Source organism: Adelges cooleyi, unplaced genomic scaffold (genome assembly GCF_023614345.1).
Source record: "Adelges cooleyi isolate 19-005CV unplaced genomic scaffold, UGA_ACOO_1.1 ACOO_flye_CR_arks_rails_tigmint_CR_PRNA_376, whole genome shotgun sequence".
Taxonomy (NCBI): Eukaryota; Metazoa; Arthropoda; class Insecta; order Hemiptera; family Adelgidae; genus Adelges; species Adelges cooleyi.
Window position 1 is genome coordinate 7628971 of NW_026096053.1, and position 23046 is coordinate 7652016.

At 34.2% G+C, this 23046-nt stretch overlaps 1 protein-coding gene across 2 annotated transcripts in view; it reads left to right on the plus strand.

The window, feature by feature from the left end:
* Nucleotides 1-8341: 8341 nt before the first annotated feature.
* Nucleotides 8342-23046, plus strand: part of LOC126840841 (protein vein) — a 37366-nt gene continuing 22661 nt past the window's right edge. For both annotated transcript variants that reach the window (XM_050576803.1, XM_050576804.1), the window contains exon 1: nucleotides 8342-9454. In XM_050576803.1, the coding sequence (XP_050432760.1) occupies nucleotides 8881-9454 (574 nt within the window). In that variant the 5' untranslated portion in view covers nucleotides 8342-8880. The remainder of the gene's footprint in view (nucleotides 9455-23046) is intronic.

The following is a 23046-nucleotide window of genomic DNA, read 5'->3' on the forward strand; positions in this document are numbered from 1 at the left end:
GTCTTTCAACCATTTCTTCTACGATGAGTGTCCAGTCTATAATGTCCTTCGCTAATACGGCCTCAAAACTCCCGTGCTAACGTTTAAGTAGAGCACGGCGACTTTAGTACACGATGGCGATGACTGGCGCTTGATATCTGTAAATCCGACAGGAGACAAGTCCCAAACATTGTGTTTTTGGCGGGTGCAACGGACCAGACTGCCAAAAAAAAAAGTTATTATTCAGACCGACTGCTATGCAAAAAAACAGGCCGTAAAAAAATGATAAAACTCGAAGGTCCCAAGTCCCCAACGTTTCTCTATTGTATACCTAATAATCCCAATTAAGAGCGAATAATAAACAAAAGCCGTGGGGTTAGGTTTTGAAACTCTGTAGAGCTTTTGGTGTGGTTAAGGACCCACTAACACATTTCGACCTAGCCTACGTAGAGTCATCGGATAACACAGCGCGTTTATCAGTTGTAGCAGATCTTCGCCCTTTATCTTACACGACCAAGCAATCGAGTTACACGTTCTACCGTAGCTGTGATGGCGAGCCAAACATCAACCCGATCTATGAATCATCACCTCGTTGGTCCATGATCATACATGAATTGGATTCACATCGTATGATCTTAGGACGTTGAACGATGACAAACACAGCTCATGATGGCAAAACATAATATGACTCATCTTTTCAGCAGAAATATAGATAAAACATTATTTTTATCTTCGTTCGTAATTCAAATGTTGGCAAAAGCAAATGATACAATAATTATAACGACCGTTACATAATTTCTATCGATTATACTTGTTAGGGGGCGGAAAAGGCTATTTCTTAAAGGGCAAAAACTAAAAATAAAAATATTTATTATCGGTCCGGTAGACACGTTCACTGTGTAGTGTTTATTTGTATGACATTTAGCTATTTCCGTTTCTCTTAGTGGACGTATTCAGTGTAGGAAAACTAAATAGGAAACTCTATAGCAAAACTAACTATAATATATGTAAATAAGATTCAGTCAAAAAGCTATACGCTTTTCACGATATGTTCACGAGCCACTCGATTTTGTTTTGTATGTTTATGTTAAGAAGAAAAATACACACCAGATCTAATCAATATATTTTCTCAGCAGTGCGCTTAAGCTAAAAAAAACAATCGAACGTAGTATTTTCAATACTTAAATTTTCAAGTGATATTGGTGTGAAATATGTAATACTTCTGAAGAGACATAATAATATTATTGTTTTAAAGTTGAAAATAAGAAGAGAAGTGTCTACCTATAATCATTCGAGGCTTATTATTATTATAAGACGCAAAATCTACACATTTTTCGAGCGAGGACAAGTTTTAAAAATATATATATATATAATAAATATGGGTGTTTCTATGCAATAATTGAGGGCGTCTATACTTAATACTGAAATGATGATGATGATGATGATAATAATAATAATACGGTCGGTGACTCTACTGGTCACGAACCGTAATTCCTAAGGTAAACACGTAATATTTCAATACGTGCGACGAGTACACGGACAACAGCTATTTCGGCGACGACAACGTGTACGTTAATATTATAGGCGATGTACAATTATTATTATTATTATCCACTCGAATGCTAAAGACGTATGTGATATGTGATATTGATAATTATATAATATATACTATATGGTATGTGTAGGTAACAAACATAGTACAAGTACAAAACATAGAAGTGATTTGGGCGGACCTGGTCGAATTGTGCTTAGCACCACAAAAATTCATGGCGTTTTGTCATCACATAAGTAGTATGGACTGGAGAAATTATTGTATTTCCAGTGCTCGAGCGCACCCAGCGAATTTAGAGAAATTTTCCTACTTGCCTTTGTAAGTAAACATGTAGTACTGGAACTTATACTACTTGAAAACCCTCTCGGATAGCGGACTTTTCGTGTACCGCAGTCTGTCTTAAAACTGTTCATACCGGGCCTTAAGAAAATCACCATTATCCGGTTTTACTTTCTTGATTTATGAGAAATTTAAGCGATTGTCGAGAACAGAAAAAATAAATAAAATGCTACACACTATAGTGAGAAGATAGTTATTTGTCTTAGTTTTAATATAAGATAATATACAAGAAAATTGGATTTCATACTCATGCGGTATAATGATTTGAATATGAAAAATGATTGTGTGTTTTATATCTTATAAACGCTTATAGTTTTCAATTTTCTCGAAGACTATAAGAGATAGAAAGTTGATTCTCAGCTCATTAGAAAGATCTTCCCGAGAAGATACAAAATAAGAATTTAAAAAATCGATAATAAATAATTAAACTTAACAATTTAAAAAACTTTCAGTTTTAGCTTAATTTTTCTTTAGCCACGCAGAACTCTGAAACCGATAAACGGATAAACCGATAAACTTTGGCGAGTAGAAGTGCAGCGAAGAGTTTCAGAACTTTATCTGCTATAGTTCATTCTCTACAGAGCTTTAATCAAATTGTATATAATAAAAACACATTTCCCCCCCTAAATTTTCATACATTTTGAATTAGTTGCTTAATAATAAAAAATATTATAATATTGGATTAAAATCACAGTATACTTTTCATTCCACCTCGACAATTTGTCTCCGATTTGTAGGAGATTCATCTGTCGGTTGATCAGTTTGACTCATCGTCGATATTCGTTCCGCCAGTGAAAGCCACTAAACAATACATTTTAAGGTCGATAACTCCGTTGTGGAAAATTCCAAATATTATAATACTTTATATAGCACGGTAGTAATAATAATAATTGGTATATTTTTTAATAAAGCCTTATAATGTGAAAAAAACGTCTTTAAAACAATTAAACAATACACGTGACTCAGGTGATAACACTACAATATAAGTTATGCAAGAGAATCGTGGAGGAATTGAATGAAATGTAGCGAATAAAAGAAAGTTTGATAAGGTGCAAACATGTGACAAAATGTTTTGCTTGTTGAAAAATGTAATTTAAAGTGGGAATACAATTATATATATACAGCTGTGATGAGCCCAGAGCAATGATGTAAAAAATTATAGAGGAATGGACATTGAATAATAGAAGTAGTTAAATAGAGAGAATAATGTATAGGATGCTAGATTAGATAGAACTAGAAATGAGTATATATAAGATGGATTGGAATTTGCGCGGATAGTAGGCAAAATGAGGGAGAATAAATTGAGATGTTTTGAACATGATGGCCATATTTTTATATGGGATAAGATAGGAAGAAAGAGAAGTAGAAGATAGAAGTTATCTGAAGATTTCAAAGCAAATGAAGACATATCCTTTTCCCTTTGTGCTTATACTCTTATATAATAAAATATAATACTATAGCCTACTATAAAAACGTTTTTTATGCGTTTACAAAAAATAATATTTTTACATTTTCAAATGCAAATTATTTGAAATTTAATACTTATTAGCTAGGTATTATGTATTGGAGGATATATACTTATCATTGTTTATTTACATTTATTTGACAATTAACACTAAATCAGTATGAATACACATATTTAAGTCGATGAAGTCATCATATAAATTATTGAAATCATATTTAATATAATATTACTACCTATAGGTTAAACAAAATTGTTCAATAATATAATTATTTAATCAGTGATATTGTTCTTCATCATTAGTAGCTCACTCGCTTCCCCAGTGATTCTTCATTTTGCTAGATTGATTGACACGGTTTTTAAAAATATAATTTACATATATTCTGATCTCCTAATAATATTTATCGCTCAGCCCTATTATAGTTCAGAGTCGAGTGGGTAATTTTGTTTTATTTTGTCTACCTTCTTCTTCGGCTACTCGAATAGAAAATATCAAATATAAAACAACAACGGTTAAAATATCAGCTATGACCGCGATAAATGATTTAGATGATAATAATATTATGTTATAGCATCAATTACGGTTGTCGACAGCTCTCGTCTTTCTGTAGTTGAATATTATAGCACGTTAACATTTTCCATAAGTCTTCTGAAATAGTCAAGCCCATTAAGGTTATTGTAATTAAGTGTGAAAAATAAACCGTGTAACCGATTTCATCGCGGTTCTTTGAGTATCGTGTGATGAAATATTCTTAATAAAAAAATATATTGTGTTCACACACTCAACGGATACCACGTTCAAGTAGATGATTTTCGGTGTACGATTAATTGTATTGTTTTATTTAAGTAAAAATAAAAACCCACGTTGCACTTTTCAAAATAAAATAATGTTCCCGAAAATATAATATTATCCATTTATTATACAGGGTAATCCATCTGATGTAAAACACTAATTTTCTCGGAAAATATGAATATCTTAAACATTTTCTTTTTTCTATACTTGTAGATATGCATTTTACTGTATTTTTCAATACTTGGAAATTGTTAACCTTCATTCATTGTATGTAAAAAAAGTATGGATCTATTTTTTTTTTCGAACTAGAACATATGTTTTTAGTGCAGAAAATATGTAGACAACATTTGTTTAGAAAATGTCAGCGTTTAAGCTATTTTTAAATTTCATCAATCTGTTGTACATCGACCTGTTGTACATAAATTAACGCGTTTTTGCGGGCGCGTGGGAGAGAAAATATACCGAGAGTGAATTTATTGACAATTTTTTATTTTTCGTTCACCCCTTCGTTCCCAACACCACCACCGCCCACGATCGCCGGCAAAAGCTGACCGTCGCCTGTTCATATTGTTTTCGTTCCATTATTATTATTTCATGTGTGTTATTAAAATATAAATTAAAATAACTATGGCGTGCGAGCTCGTGCGCGAAACCCGAGCGGGTGCGGACAAATTTAACGACGTCCGAAATAAACCCTTCGCACGACTGTCGATACCGATTTGGTTTTTAAAGGGAAAAGATCAAGTCGCACTCGACACTTCGGTCCAGCCATCGAGAACCGGCGCCGTACAAAGAATGTTTTAGTATCTAAAATTATATATTGTATAATATATTATAAATTTTAACCTTTCTTGTTATAGCTAGAATTGGGAAGAAAAAATGTAAGGCGTCGACCCCATCGAAGAAATTGGTAAAACAAAGCCATATTATATTATTAAAAGGATTCTATATCACATTATTATTTTTTACCTAGATTTCTTAATAATTAATCCAATTCTTGTTTTTTCAAACCGAGTTATAGGTACCTATTATAAATATACAGTACTTCCATTGATATTATTCGACGGTACCGTCCGTAGATGTGAGTATCTACCCTACTATATTACATTTTGTATTTTATTAAAATTAAATTAAAAACGTAACAAATTACTTGTATTATGAGGATAAATTTCTTCCCTTCCCCTAGGGAAGATATTGTCGGTATACAAAGCAAGTAAAAATATTTTAATGAGTAAGTTGAGTTGGCTAAAACGAGATTTAATAATAATAATAGCCTAATTTAGAATACCTAACAACACTTAACACAAATAATTTTTCAATCTTAGTCTAACGATGTATACTTATTGCGATTTTTGATGATCAATAATATTTTTTATATATTGAAACAGTATACAAAGTGATCAATTTATCGTTATAACCATTATCGAAAACCAGTGATCTCCCCGTTCGATAGCTTTTACTTCATGACAAGATATTTTGTTGGTGCGCTTAAAAAAATGGTTCTCTCTATCACCAACTCAAAATAATAATTGTCTAAATATTTCTCAAGCTTTTTCACTCGTTTAAATACAAATATAATATTACTTTTCTTTTTCTTCCGTACACGATTAAGACGCAATAGTGTTATTGCTTTTTTTTTCTACCTCGTCTAATATTTTTATACATTTTTTATATACAATGTTATGGAAACATTTCCTAATTGGAATTTGTAAAAAGTAAACGATATTTGAAAATAAGAAAACAGACAACGACAACAAAAAATTCTTACCAGAAATAGATAATGCGTAGAACACAAGAGTACACAAACACATTGATAGTTTCCGCCAATCAAACACAATTATCAAGTATTTTTTTCACTTACCAACAAAATTGTTTTTTTTCACTCGATTAACTATTTGAAAATGTTGACTCATTGCATCAAATTATGAACATAATTCTAATATTTTCTTGTTGTATAAAAAAATATATATATGAAAACTATTTTGTTTTACTACTTTACAATTTCGAGCGATATTAAAATTAAAAATTGTTTTTGAGCTAGCTAGCTGCAGTTCCCGGGGATTTTTTTTTTTTTATCATAGAATGGAAGTAAGACCATAATATGTGACCATATATTATGTATTCTTATCGAAAATATAACAACATGGCATTCTTCGGTGCAATTCCTATACGTACGTCATTTTGCTTTTATCAGTAAAACTTACCTTAAACCTTTTGACACTTTTTTTTGTTTTGTAATCTCAGCATGGCAACTTATATAATTTTCGTTATCTGGTGGTTTCGCATGTCTGATGCAAGTAGAATTATTCATTTTCGAGGAAGATACGGGCCAATAATTTGGCAACAGTTTTTTTTTTATTGGCCATTTTTGGATCAAAGTAATACAACGGAGTGCGCGTTTGAGATTTTAACTTTTCTTTTGAAAATCTCCTTAAACGGACGACCAGTATAGAAACTCGTTTGTCATTCGATTGCAGTATGCGACTCTGTTGTCTTATGGGCTTTCTATATTACTATTTGCTTGCCGTTTAGCGCGGGCGACAAGGTTTACCTATGCCAAGCTTGCCGTATGTTATTATTATTAGGAACACTGTGTTGACCGAAAGAATAATATTATTGTTATTGTTATCGTGTTACCGCAGTAATTATTTTAAATGGGAAAATATGTTGTTTTTCCTATTGACCGGTACCTCTATATATCTATATAAGCGGCAAGCGGCCTTCGCGTTTACAATAATTGAGATCATTACTGTAATTCTTATTGTGATATATATACGTGTATTTTTTTTTTTTTTTTGAGTAAATATTCGAATTTATTTTACAAACACCGTACCTATTCCGTGTATACATTTCTAATGGTACGAATTACGTCATTATAGTATACTAGTATTGTTGGGTTACGTACCAATTTCGCAAGTTTCCCATTTTTAAAATTTTTTTTTATTCAAATAAACATGTATGCCAAAAAACGATTATAATAATATTTTGTTAACGGTCTCGCCTAAAATGTGTCCTCAAATCCCGTTACGCAAGTCTTCGGAATAAAACGGGATGCGTTTTAGTGTTAAGTTATATACTTTTACAATTGTACATCAAACAAGTGCCATTGCCAGAAATTGGCCGTGGGGAGGGGAGGTTATACCCACAAACCCACTATGGCTACGCCGCTGGTAAATTATATCACCAACCTATATGCTTAGGGTTAGCCAAACACTATAATAATACACAAATCGTTCAGTGAAATCTTAAAAAGTGTGTAAATTTAAATTACAAGCAATTTAATATTGTACAAATAGTATAAATAAGCCGATAGTGGTTGACACTACGGATGGTGGATATATTAAATCATTTTTGTTATGCAACAGGGAAGAAATCACAAATTGATTTAAAATCACGTTTTAGCAGAATATTCAAAAATAGTATTTACCTACAAGGTGGTGTTGTAAAAATGTTTCATTGTTTTAATTATACTGGAATACCACGATGATGTTTCTGTTTACTTTGATGAAAACAATAATTATGTCTATGTTCAATTCTGCAGTTATCCCATTTCACCCTATAAGGTTAATTCGAGTCGTCTAAAATTGTACCCCTTGAGAATATTTTTTGTGTCTCCCTAAAAGTTAGTCAAACTTTGTTGTAAGTTTCAACGAGACAAAATTTGTTGTGAGTACATTTTCGAAATTTATGTTTTCATTAAAAACATATTTATTAGATAATAAAAGATGATAAAAATATAGACTGTCACCATTTATTTATATAATATAATAAAATGTTAAATTTTTTGTGATATTTCGTCCAAGACTTCAACGTTAACAATAATAATTTTATAATTGAATCAGTCATTTCAAAAACAACATAAGTCACCGATTTTTAAATAAATTAGAAAATAGGTGTAAATGCAAAATAAGTTGAATTTCCGGAGTTATGAAGTTTTTTGTGGCTAGTGTAAAATTGACAGGTAACATTCATTAAGATCGTGCTATCGATGACATAATATATTAATAACAATATTATTATAACCGCGTCGCGTCGGTGGCGGAGATTATTAGTGTTATACGATATTATTAATAAATTAATCACAATAATATTAACGGCGTTCGGGCGGCCACGGCGGTGGCGGCGGTCGTCCGTCAGATGGCACTGACCAATGAGCGGCGGCGGCGGGCGGGCGGCTGCGTTGCTGGCGGCGCGCGACCTCTCGCAGTGTGCTACTCGTAATCGGGGCGTAAGAGTGCACCGGTGCTCGGCCGACTTTACCCCACGTGTACGTCCGTCGTCATGTAATCAGTATATATTATTATAAAATAGTACATAATATTAAACGCGAATCGTGTGCTACGTCGGTATAAAGTGGTGAATTGTTTTTTTTAAATTTATTTATTTATTTTAGTCCGTTGATTTTTTGCGTTTACTTCAAAAATTGTTGTATTATTATTTTAATTTAAAAAATCAATCGATCCGACCGTAATAATCGTTGTTAGCGCCAAAATATTAACGCAAATTATTATTGTCACCGACGACAACGTCACGATGGACACCACCTAAGAGTATTAATGCGTACAACCAACATTTTTAAAACTCGTCGGCCGGCGGACACGAAGAAATCTAAATAAATTTAAAAAAAAAGAAATTTAATAATAATATAATTTTTATTTCCTCTTGGTTTTGCCCGCGACAACCGTCGATAATCGTCGTTAAGTATATTATACAATAATATGACGGATTCGCATAATCCGCGGTACCGTTGGTGACATGACGGATGGTGTTTGCGTGTGCCGGACAGTGTTGGTGGCGCTGGCCGTGTGGTGTCTGGCTGTAGGCGCAGAGGTGGCTACCCGGATGGCGCCCTGCGCCCATCTGGGCGACGAGACCAACGACGTCTCGGCCCGGGCGTACGCGTCCGACGTGGTGTTCGAGGGCAAGGTGCGGTCCAAGAGCCCGGTACGGCAGGACGCCGGCACGTACGGCGTCACGTTCGTCGTGCAGCGGGTGCACAAGGACGCCATGCAGGCGGTGACGTACGAGGGCCTCCGAGTTGGCAGCCCGGTTCGGCTGTACTTTCGTGAGAAACGCGACCCGGGCGGCGGCGGAGACCCGCGGCGACGACGGCCGGCCGGGTCCGCGGGCGGCGGGTCGTCGCAGTGCGTCCAGCGGTTCGCGCCCGCCGCAGGCGGCCAGACGGTCGAAGCCAACATCAAGCGCGGCGCAAAGTACCTGGTGTTCGTGGCCGGCGTGGGCCCACACAACCTGTCCGTGCTCGGCGAACCCGTGCTCCGGACGCCCAAGAACGTGCAAGCCGTCCGGCAGGTGTTGTGCAGGAATTGCAGTAAGTACCAAATAGTAACATCTAATATTTTCAAAAACGATTATATTCGACATCCGCGGGCCAAACCGTTGGCCGATGGCCTGTGGCCGTCCGCCGAGACGGCACTGAAAACCGTCAAAAATGGAACGCGGCCAAAGTCTATTTTCGGACGGTCTCACGATATGAGTCAGTAGGTTTTCCTTTACTACACCAAATACTACACCGACTCGGAACGAACATTTTGTTAATGATAATCGAGGAAAGCTTACTCGTCAAGTCGAATGTAGTCTTGCCTGTCGCGTTAGCCAGCCGTTCTAACTAGGCGAATCGACGGTTATCGAAAGTTCACCCTGTTGACTCGAAAGAGAACGTCGTAGAGAATGCGGTCAAGCCGCAGTGTTAATATTATTCGGCACATCGAGACGATTAATTTCCCAACGCTTGATAACGATTAACAGTTTACTGTGAGTATGTGTGTAAAAAAAAATGTCCAAGTTCCATTCCAAAGCCACCCAAAACGGCCGGCACAACGTCTTAAAGGAGGAACCGCCGACGGACACGATGCAATATCTGAACACGTGAAAGTCAACGATTGGCGTTTCAGCTCAGAACCGGCGTGTCTCTCGATTCGTGTTGTCGCCGTGTGAGAGATAATATTTTCATTTTAGTTTAAAATTTTCGCAAAAAAATAACGCACATATTTTATCGAGACAGAGAAAAAAACATTGCAAAAAAATGATATCGTTCCTCTTATATGCGGTTGCCCGAAACGGATGTATATGCCGTCTCCTCCGATTGTTTCGTATAATTAAATATTAAAGGTTCAAAACGGCACAAAATCCGTCTGGCACACGTCGGCCGTCCGGTCTAAAAATAAACCGGTGTAATCCGAATATGTTAAGCTCGACTTGTGCGCTCCGACCAAGCTCTGCCGAATAAACATAATAATTGTCAGTCTGCAAACATAATAATATTATCATGTTTAAGTAATCGTGTGTATACTTCTTGCCTAAAAGCTTCACCCAAAAGCAAAGTCGGTTAATGGTGGGAACCCTTAAGAGGAAAGGGCGGTTTTTTGGGGCGACTGGTCGGTGGCAAAATTCGTGGAGATCTGACACGGACAGCAACCACAACGTGTGGGGTCGTCCCATCGGTGGTTCTGTCGGAGTAGAAGATATTTTTCTTCAAAGAGAGCGCAAAAAACAACAAAAATACTAATTCCACTCGGCTATTCGAAGCACGCATAGGTAACCGTTGTTTCTGGTTATTGGTAGTTTTTTCCACTGAATCCAATTCGGATAATCCAAATTTCGATCCCAGGTGAGATTTTTTTATCTTCAAAAATAGCGCCGCCGAACATTTGCATACAACGCTTTTGGAATTTCGGTTTTTTTGCAGTTTAATTTCCTTTTTTTATTTATTGACCGTCTAAAAAGGCACGCGTTCCGTCTTGAGTTTTTCTAAAATGTATCATTATAGCTAAATTATAGATAGTTAAATATAAAATTTTACTATAAAATATTTTAATTAATTTTGTTTCTTTTTTTTTAATGGACAATTTCTAATTGACAATTGAACTGAACAGCTTAGGCCACAATGAGCTGTATTATAGTTAAGAATATCGTTACATAATATTTATATGTTTTATTCATTAGTTTTAATTTCATCAGTTGTGATTTTAAACCGTATAATATTAAATAATTGATTAATAGTTAAATAAAATATTTGTATAAATAAAAGTATTAATTAAGTTTCATATATTAAATAATAATAAAGTGTATAAATAATTATTTAATTGTTAATACACTATAATATATATTATTTTATATTGAAATTATCAGTAATTTTATTTATTTGACTAAATTTTGTTATTCAATTTTTATTTTTAAATAGATAAACAACTATTTATGAAACGGTGAAAGATAGAGAGAAACAACTATATTTAATTAAAATAGAAAGCGATCTGCCCACTATGCAGGTTGTCAAATGACAGCATACTACTCAATAAACAAATACATAGGACAATTTCAATTTTACAATACAAATAAACACTATTAAATTTATAGTACAAATACATAAATTAAAGGTTTATTTTACATTTATCATATAAATTATGTAATTCAATTAATTTATACATTTAAATGAATACACAAGTACAATTTACGAAGACATTCTTTTTAAATTTGTGTTATTAGTTGATAAAAATAGAAACTCGGTTTAATACATTTTTCATCGTTTCGCATACATTTCATGAAAATGATTGATATGTTTCAATAAGATATTCACATAAATAAATTTCACGATATTTTAAAATCCTAATAATTATAGCGTAGGTATTCTAAATTAAAATACATTTTATATTAAACAAATTTTAGTAGTCAATCAGTTAGTTGTTTATTGTTCACCTGTTTTTTTTATGAAAATAAAAACCATTTTTTTTTTTAAATTAACTACTAGTATAAAATAGTATTTTCAATCGTTAAATTACCATTTAAAGTGGTTTGGTGTTATTCAATAATAGTAAACTATTGTAAATTAGTATACTATAATAATCGAATAACATTAAACATTTACTTTTTTATCACTTTTACACTATTCACTTGATTAGTGGAAATTATTTAAACTAAAAAAAAAAAAACTATATTATAAATAAATCATATTGATATTATACAGGTTGTTAAACAAATATCATTTTATTACACCTTTTTGTAAATAATAAATGTTTTATTAAATTCGACAAAATTGTTCAAAAATGAAATGCAATTTATTTTCGCTAATCAGTGTATTCCATTATTGAACCTCGCCTTTAATAAACGTTTGAGCCCGTCAACACGTCCTCGTAGGCGGAAACCCGGGTGGGAGGCTTGACTAAATCGGTTACACCTAAAATGGGTTTCACTCAAGTGCGAAAGACCTATGAACGAAAGACTCCAATGGTAATAGACACTAAACGATAGCCAAAAATGTATATTTTAACCAGTATCGTAAGACGTTTTTTTTACTTTCTTGATTTTTTAAAAATGAAATAAATATGGTAGGTAAATGAAATGAAAAAAAAAATCAAAACTCCGTAACACTAAGAGCTTGTAGTGATCAGGGGGGAAAACGCTACACACTAATAGTAAGAGAAGATAAATATTTGTCTTAGTTTAATATAAGATTATATTATCTTATACAGATAATACATTTCATGCGCATGTGGTATAATAATTTTAATTTGAAAAAACCAGCGTGTTATAATTTTAAAAACGCTTGCTTTCTCTTAAACTATAAGAGATAGAATATTGATTCTAAACTCATTGGAAAGAACTTGTCAAAAAGTTACAAAATATGAATTAAATAATTAAAAATAAATTATTGGAGTTAACCGACCGCCGTGGGTAAAGCATCGCCCAGTTTTTCAGATACACGCTTAAGCTCACCACACATAATTAATTACACATCTGTACTATTTTCTATCGTCTCGTATCATACATAGTTTGTATTGTTATACTATCACGCGATTAACAGTTGGATGGATCTAGGCCCGTATCGAATTCCCTCGTGTATCCGGGAAACCGGCAGCTAAATAATATGGCCGATGATAGTGCTGCAGCACACATTCAACCGACGCGATTGCCGTCGCAGGAACTAAGCTTTAACGCGGTACCTGAAAAAAAAAACAATGATAATATAATGTGTTTCAGTGGAAATCACCGTTACACAGTGGCCTGAAAAAAAATTGTTTGTCCCAATTTTCGAGGGAAAAAAACAACAACAGATTTTCAACCGGATATTGTACATGGGAAACGAACGGATCTTGAGTTTCAAACAATAAATCAAAATCAAACGTTAAAAAAGAAAACTGGCCGTTAACGGCTTATAATAGGGCGGTTACGGTTGCCGATTGTGAACACCGGAGCAAGTGCAACGACACTAAATAATAAGTAATAGTTTAGTTGTGATTTGGGGATTAATCTGAAAAAGGCTCAAACGGGGCACAACGCCTACGGAAATAAAATCAACTTCATCAGTGTATAGGTATGTTACAACTGGTTTCTGGTCATCAGATCATATCATATTTGTTCTAAATTAATCACGCTGTATTTCCAAAATATATTTTATTCTCTAAAATTAAGGCTCACACCCTGGTTCTCAATCACTGAACTAACCGAACCAGTGGCCGTATATGGTCAGAGTTGAACATTAATAAATGGGTATTAATTTTATTTGCAATTTATTCGAATAACGTTATTTGAAATTAATTATTCGATTTGTTTCTGTCGTTCTTCATTATTTATTTAAAATTTGCCCAACTCTGTATTTTATAACAGCAACTGATGTCGTTCTATGTCCGAAACATTTGGTCGAATAATTCAACAACGTTCTAAATCCTTCAAACTATGTCCAAACATATTTTTTAAATTTAATAATTTTTTCGGGTGCTTGGTCAAAAAGTCTAAATTTTTATCTAAATCGTTATTTTGGCTAAACAAACCAAACTCGTTAAACCTTAAATTTGTTTATCCTCATTTGCGTTAACATTACAAAACGCTGCATTTATTCGTATGTTTTAATAACACATTATTACTTAGACTTACCACGAAGAGTACTTGTGAATATTTAGCGCCTCTAGTTTTTTTGATTTGTAGTTAAATATGGTAAACAAAATTATTTAACTTTAGCAGCTCTTACTGTACGTTATCTCGAGCCTAGGCCAATAGGCTATTTTTCCAATATTCGCCTAGATTATATTGGTGTTGTATGTCCATATCAATATCGGGGTTTATGTCACCCTACAATTAGTGTTTATTTCCAAAATCGCTCACCCCCGCGGTGTTTACAATAATACATGAGACCATGTTGACTAAACGGTGCTGATCCGTTTACGTTGAATGTATGTACAGCTGATACTGTTTAAGGTTTCCAATTACACGAATACACACCAATAAATTACACTCATGCCACACAATATGGACCCAAGCGCCGTCGCACGTCAACGCCGTCGAGGACGACCTAGCCCCGACTAGTCCACTTGACGTATAAATATTTTTTTTTACATTTTTTATTTTGATTTCATCACCACCGTTCGTTTCGAGAAACCAGACACGAATAGTGTATAACCGTCGAACGAATTTACCAAAACGATTCTCGGTCGGATAGTGTCGTCAGTGCGAACGGAGGGTTGTTTTTTTGTATTATTACTTTTTTTTTCGAGGGGTAATTTTCTTAGATTATTTCAAGCTCTCCGGAGTGTGTGTTAAGGTCGGAAATGTGAGAAATCGGTCGCGCAGAACAATGGGAATTGTTGTAGATTATATAATTACATGGCCCGGGCTCAGGGTAACCAGTAGTGACTATATAGACACTCTTCTTCTTTTTTGGCGGTCGCGGTGAACACATTGGGTTATTACTCGCCGACGTGGTTTTGTGTGTTTTTTTTTTCTTTTACCTATTTTCCTCTTTCTGTTTCTGTCACTCTCTCTCTCTTGCTCTATCACTCACAACCGCTTTTTATTGTTATTAAACGCTCGGACGTTTCCGTCTTTTTATAATAAGATGACGAATATGTGTGTGTGTGTGTGTATACCGCCGCGGTTCCCACCAAAACAGAAAAAAATTATCGTTGAACGATACAAAATAAAAACACTCATTCCGTCTATCAAGTTTACGCAGTAATAACTATAATCGAATTGTGCACGCTAAGTAGTAAGTACACACAAACGACCAAAGTTTTCGACACGTTTGTCCTCGAGCGATCGCTTAAGATTTTTTTTTTTTTATTTAATAAACGTTGTCGATATTGATGTGGTTTGGATTTTTATTTCAGAGGTTAACATTGTCACGATGTAGTGTCACATAATAGTTGTTACCGAATATCATATGACGTTTATTGTTTTAATAACTTTCCCGCACCGGTCTTCGTCCGAAATATCCAAGATTTATGAGTGACATAAAATTGTTTCCAGTAGTTGGCCACTCGAGACCATTATAATCGTATCGGCTTATTTGTCGTTGTTAGCTTTATGGGATCTATCAAAAGAAAAACTATTCACATTAACATATTTAATTGTGCCCAAACTTTTTTTGGTTGGTGAAAATGTGTTAAACGTGAGTTTGCAAAAAAATGTGAGTGGCCATTTAGAGACAAACATAAATATTTAAACATAAAAATTCGACGGCGTTTTATTTAGTAGAACCGATTATTAATTATATAGATGATATTAGCCAGGTCGGCCGTCGGACACTTTCCAAAGATTGGCGCCATCGATTCGACGTTTAATGTTTTTTTTGCATTTAACTTCAAGTGCACAATATTGTGTGTACCTATAAATTTAATACAATGGTCTAATAAATTATTATAGACGGTCTGCTTTCGTATGACGTTATTGTTTGTACTACTAATCGGTTTCGCTTAACGGCCAAAAATATAAAAAATTAATAATATTTACATGCATTTAAATAGGACGTTCAAACCAATTATGATAATTAACCGACCCATTCGAATTGCCATTCCTAGCGCGCACATCATAATAATATAATGATTTGGACGGAGCTGATAATGTATGTATAGGTTTTGATTAGTGTAACACGCAACTGGGTTAAACGGTCGCGTGTCTCGCCAACGGTACTGATGAGTTTTCCCGATCATTATATAACAATAATAATAATAATAATAATAAAAAATAATAATTGCAAAGAAAGATGCGGCCTATATATGTAAATCACTTAGAGAGGTAGAGTACGGGTTTCTATTTCACGAGCCCAGGGCCCCCGGCCTGATGGGGGCATCGAATAATATAATTTACATCTTCACGTTTTTTTTTGGTTTTCTCAAAGGTACCCAAAACACTGTTTACCATGATTAGCAGCAGGAGTAAGTTTTTGATGCTCTTGACAATAATCGCCGACAAAATAAAGAACGATAGATCAGTTTTTTATACTATTACTGATTAGTTTATTCGAAAAAATTACCTCTTTTCCGAACAAACGCGCATTGCTATTACAATATTGGGTTTTCTTTAATATTTTTTTTTAACCTATAGTTAATCGTTTTGTCCATTTCTTCATCGCGCATTACTCATACCTATACCAAGGTCGGCTAATTCAATCGGTTTTCAATCTACCCGCACATTTTAATACTATATTAAATAAATAGTAATAACACCTAGCCGAGCATAAGAGTAGTACCAACTACCAACCATAATAAAATTAACAGCAGGGAACTTCAACAGTTGCCGAATAATGGCATTCGTTTAAAAGAAAGACATTGTTTTATTTACTAATTTACCGTGTTAAACTAACATGTTTATTAGCTATAATCTATATAACTATATAGATGTATCTATCTAATTATATAACGTACTCTAGTATTTGCATTTTACGAGCCCGTAAAAATGTTTTTTTTTTCATAATACGCAGAAATAAAATTAACCATGTCTTATAAAATAATACATAACGAGGGTATTAAAAAAACAAATGTTTTAAAAATAAATGTGAACATTTTGTATTTTATATGTTACCTTATTACAACATAATATTATGGTTACATTCGTTAGGTTCAGAACTTAACGCGCGATAATGAGCAATGAAATATGTGCTTGCGTTTGCAATCAACACAGCAAATTATAGCATTATGCAGCTAAAATATTTATTGCTAAGTATCTGTAAATTATTAATTTTAAACATAGGTACTCATTAAAAAAACTACTTTTAAATAAGTTACATCTTAAATATGCGCCAAAAACGTTGACGCGTCAAGTTTTGAAAATGTCAACAAATCACTTGATGATTGAAATAAACAAAAATGTTTTATCCGTTTTAATGAAAAATATATTTTTAAAAAAACGTAAACTATTTTTACATATGTTTTCATAATGAAATTTTACAAGTAGGTAATAATGCAAAGTAAAAAATAAATAAGCTTAAAAGTCGTCATCAATTTTTACACATTTCAAAATGTAAATATTGAATTTTAGTTTTATGAATTATTGATGAAATCAACAATTTCAATAGGTCACTTTAAACAAGATTTAATTTATTATTATGTCATTATAAAACGAGGCATATCAAAAATGTATAAATTAATTATCTTACCATTTTATTTAACCATAGTTATTGTTCCAATCTGCATTTCATAAATGGCTTACTCAGAATATTTGTAATCTATAACCAACTGTCGATCAGTAGTTAGTAGCTGTTATTTCGAATCTAAGCTGGCTTGACATCTTTTTGTATGTTCTATGCACTTGTATAGGTGCAATAATTGCCTTGTTGGATCAGAAAAATTAGGTATCCATTGAAAATGAACATAAAAAATCAATATTTTTAACCGTGTTACTTAAAAATTTATTGTGATTTTTTGGTTTATTCGTGTGAGTAACAAATAATTGTATTAGTATATTGTAGTAATGAGGACCTAACACGGCACGGAGTAAAGCTGTTCCTGTCAAGTAATTTGAGTTGGGAGTAATAATTCTAATGAAAAATTATTACTTTAATACGTCATGTACTCCATACTTCCATAACGCATTAAAATTGCCGTATATATCATTATTATGTCTAATGCATTGGTACAAAAGATGACTATGATTTTTTTTATGTCATACGAGTCTCCGTTTCCGGAGTTGTACCCCTCTCACACGCACCAAACGACAATGTCCTAAAATATTTTATTGTTTTTTTTTTGTCATCTTTTGTACACCAAAAAAAAAAAAACGTAATAATGATAATAAATAATAGTTTCTCATTGGTCCAAACGGACGATAAAAAATATACATATAATACTATCCTTTATAGGAAACTTTTGTTTCGATAAAGTAAATTAAAAATGCGTACTGGCAACAACCAATAGTCGGTCGGGTATTTTTTTTTTTAGAGGGAAGAAACTAAAAGTTTGACTATATATCGAGGAAGTCTTTTTGAAAATGCCGGAGACCTTGAATAAAGAAAAAAATAACTTCTACACAATTTTATAATTATTTTACGGTATGCTCGTCGCCGAGTAAGTCGGATATAATAGTAGTTAATATTATTATTATATTTTTCATTATGAAACCGCGGCAGCGTGTGCACCTATACATTAACATGTAGTAATCCCCCCCTCCCCCGAGAGGACAATAATTATTATTTACACACAAGGAAAAAAATTAACAATCACCACAACTTACTGGCAACTATCACTACAAACAGCCTCGAAGTTAAATAATTTGTTTTGATTTTCCACGACACATGCAGCAGCTTAACCTCCTACAATTACTACTATTACTACTACTACTACTACTACTATACATGTGTGTGTGTATTAGATTGAAATAGAACTGAAACAGAAAACCATGGCTAGCCGATTTCCCACAGTTGCTTGGTCTGTGCGTGAGTAGATGATCAACATTCGAGTTATGTAACACTAGTAATATATCAATTCGGAAACCTAACCTAACTGTCGACTCGATTTTGCTTCCTAATGCACTACACGTAGTGGATAGTTACATACAGGATCGGCCCAGCCGGCGCGGATCGTCCGGACGGTTTATTTTTTTTTAAACATTTTTTTGGTTAAATTGTTTGGTTTTTATACAATATAATAACAATATTGGGCGAGTATCGAACGACGAAAAAAATTCAAAAAAACTTTTATTTAAACGCCGACAACATTATCTTTCTGTGGCGGCGGTGACGTCTTGTGTGTTGAACCGGAACCGAAGGGGGAACCATATGGTACAGCGATAGACATTCAATCCTTTTGGCCTTGTCGGCGAGCCAACAGTAGACACAAAGACACGGTTTAAACGCGCATAGTACAAATATAAGCTATGTATGTATATAGTGTACAATATTATGCATTATACGGATTGTGGGGGATGGGGGGGGGGATGAAGAAATCAAATTCGGCACGAACCGCACCGGCCACACACGATTAAAGGTCGCTCGCAATAACAGTGTTTATTTGTTTTTTAGGGTGTAGCCCACCACCGAAACAAGTAGTCGATTTTGTGTGTGTGTAGAAACCTGACACCACCTTTGTAATAAATATATGTATATACATCCATATTCCATACACGTATGAGGTTAAGTAACCGGCTAACTAGCATTACCCCTCAAGTGGGTGGCACAATTACCTCGGCTGCGGTAACCTGTAATTTATTTTTTTTTTTCATCCGGACCACAACAACGTCGATGTTGTGTTATTATTGCGGTGCCGTCTGTTTAGAGAAGTTTATCGAATTTTTTTTCTCCTTCTAATTTTTCGGTTTGACTACCGAGATCGTCTCTGGCGCGTACCATATGGTAGACTAAAGGAATTCAAGTCGAGTCCACACGTAGCTATCCTCTCGACAAAGTCATGGCTAAGATGGATAGGTTATTGTTTACACATGTGCTATGGGCTTATGATGTTGGTAAGAAATCAGAACACGCCCGCCTAAGATTTCTAACAAGTATAATTATTTATAAATGTTTTTGGTGACAAGGGAGCTAAGGACCGCAGAGGAGCTATGCGATGCGGCCACGTCATCGTCGGGCGGTCTGCTTTTCGTCGGATTCGCCTCGTGTGCAATCAATATATATATATATATATATATATACGCCTATAGGCTACATGTTCCGTATTATACATGTATTTTCGATGCAGCATTTTGTCCTCGCCAATTTCTTTGACCTGTCACAAATTTACAAAAGATTTTCCCGTCCGATGACGCCCGGAGGCCCTCAATGGGGGAAATTAAACCAGACACACGACGACACGGCTAGATAAACGACCAAATACTGGGAATTACTTTTTATTGCTAAAAAAATCCGTTACGTTCCGAGCGGGGCAACCACCCGCGGCCGAACAGACAGCAGGACGGGTCCTTATACCTGCAATATAGGTATATGGCAGCGAAACTAGTCATAGAGTACTACGCCTAGGTGTTATCCCTGAAAAATGTCTAAGAAAAAAAGGTCACAGAAAAAAACGTCCAAACCCAAAATGCTCAGACAGGAAACGTTCCAAACAAGAATACTACAATTTGTCATTGATTTATTTTACAATATCAAATAAAAGTTACAAAACAAACAATTGTTGTAGTTTGGTTGGTTTTAAAAATAACAATAATACTATAATTCGTTTTAGGGCGGGAAGAGGAATGCGGTAGAGTAATACCCACAGATAAAACTAATACTACATTCCACCCTTCCTCCCGTCTAAAATTTCAAACTTAAGTTACTTTAAGAGTAATTGTCCAAAATTGTAAAACATTATTCTTAGTTTAAAATGTTAATTAACTTAAATATACGTTAACGTTTAAGTTTTAAAAGTCTGTAGAAGTCTAGTTTTTTTTTAATGATTTGAATAACGTCTAATAATGTAAAACAATTTTATCTAAAATGTTTTCAAAAAGAAAAACTACACGATTGCAATTATTTTTAGAGAAACTGATTGTCTCATCCTTAACAAATTTTGGAAGTTCTCCGGATTAGATAATTCTCAACCGGTGTATATATTTTGGATTTGGACGATTTTTTTTTTTAACGAACATCTTCAGTTTTGACTTTTTTACCTAGACCGGGTTTGTTTTTTTCGCCGCACTCGTCGCGGCCTTCTGTTATGGGATTTAAAAATAGACACTATTATTGTCTTAAAATACATTACTGGATAACGATTACGGGGGCGATGCGCCACCGCCGGACGACAACACCGGAAATCGAATACAAGGGCCGTGACCAATCGGTAATTGGGTCAGACCTGGCAGGTATCCGCGGCCGGATGGACTTCGGGCTTTGTCTTAAACCCTTTTTCTGTTTTTTACCCTATTTTTTTTTTTTTTACACAGTTAAATCACTTCAATAGCATGTCTAATCGGTCGCTCACGTATTCGTCAGTTCCGCTGTCTGATTTTTTTTTTTTTTATCATTATTATTATTATTATTATTTTACCTTTCCACCCCTCCCCCACCTACCCCCGTTTTTCCTTTTACCCACGGGTATTATATTATAAGTTCTGATAGTGGAGGTGGTGGCGGTAGCTCGGTTCTTTTTTGATGGCCCGATTAGTGCAAAACAGCAAAAGAGATAGAGAGAGGCAAAAACTGCGAGTGCGTGACTAGAAAATGTATACCTATGTTATGCTGTGCGCGATGGCTTTCTTGGTCGTTTGGACACACTTCCTGTTAACGGCGACAACCCGAACGGGCTGCTGGTGAACCTAGGGGGGAGGGGGAACAATACCGTCAAAGAGGTAAAAAGTATCGGAAGAAGATGAAAAAAAATAATCTAAAATAAAATAATAATAGTAAAATACTAGTGAAAAAAACGGTCACACCTCGGAAACATAAGAAGAAAAAAAATGATCGATGGCTAAAATAGGTATATACCGAATTCGCGGAACTGCATCCGAAGTGTACCCACTTTATTAAATATATATATATATATATACATATCATATATACAGTTTTGGGTTGGTCAAGAGCGCGAGGCCGTTGACTTGAACGCGGATGATGATGATGACGGAACTATTATTATTATTACCCACAATTTTATTGTATAGGTGATATGCGAGGCGTTTCGGTCAGCAGCTGACGAGAATGGAAACGGCGAAAAAAATGTTTATACGTATTGTATAATATTATATATTATTCTCATTCGCGGAAACCATTAAAATAATAATATGTCCACGATATTATGAAGGTCGATCAAATAATAACAATAATAAAAAAAGACTAGCATATCGCGTAGAATATAATATAAATATTATAAAAAAAGTCAATATGATTCATCTCTGCGCGTTTGTCATGTATAATATTAATCCGTTTGGATTAAGACCACGTCTGAGGGATGTTTCCAAGGCAGATTTCATCTTAAATTCGGTTAATCCGATGCCGGACGTTTTACGGGGCCTGTTTATATAGGTACGTGTAAACGTTTTGAGATATTAATAAAAAAAATGTTGTGTATTTATGTACACATACACCGCGACCGCCGACGACAGCTGCTCGGAAAACTAGATGACCCTTTAAGTTTTAATAGCGGTCGTGTGTTTGTCCCCCAGACGAAAGCTATTAAATTAAATTATATCATTCGTTTGAGTGCCACCGCCGCCGCCGTTGTCGTCGACGACGCCCGCGTCCCTTTAACATCACACACATGACAGATGCACCACTCGAAGATGTTGTAAAATAACTGCTCGAGTTTAGGTTGTACAGTGTACTGTGTTAAATAGTGCAATATTAGTAAAATATTTAAAGTGATTGAAAATATTGGCACAACTAGGATTTGGGAATGTTTTTTGAAGGCTACGATAGATACCTACCAACGCGAGGGTACGCTGTAAATTATGATGATCTAAAAACATGCCGTATCGGCCACTTCCAATAATATTTTCGTAATAAATATAAACATTTAAAAAATATATATATTTTAGCCAAAGTAAATAGTATTCTAGCCAGTGAAAATATACTTGTTTAATTATTATCGAAATATACGCACCGTTGCGAGTATATATATATTTGTTTTTTTGTAACCAACTCTTAACTTTAATGTTTAAAATAATTATTTCTAGTTTTTAGACTACGTTTCTTGTGTACAGTAATTATTTGTTTAGTCGATTGAATTTTTTCTTATATTAGGTACTATGCGATTTTATTATATTATTATT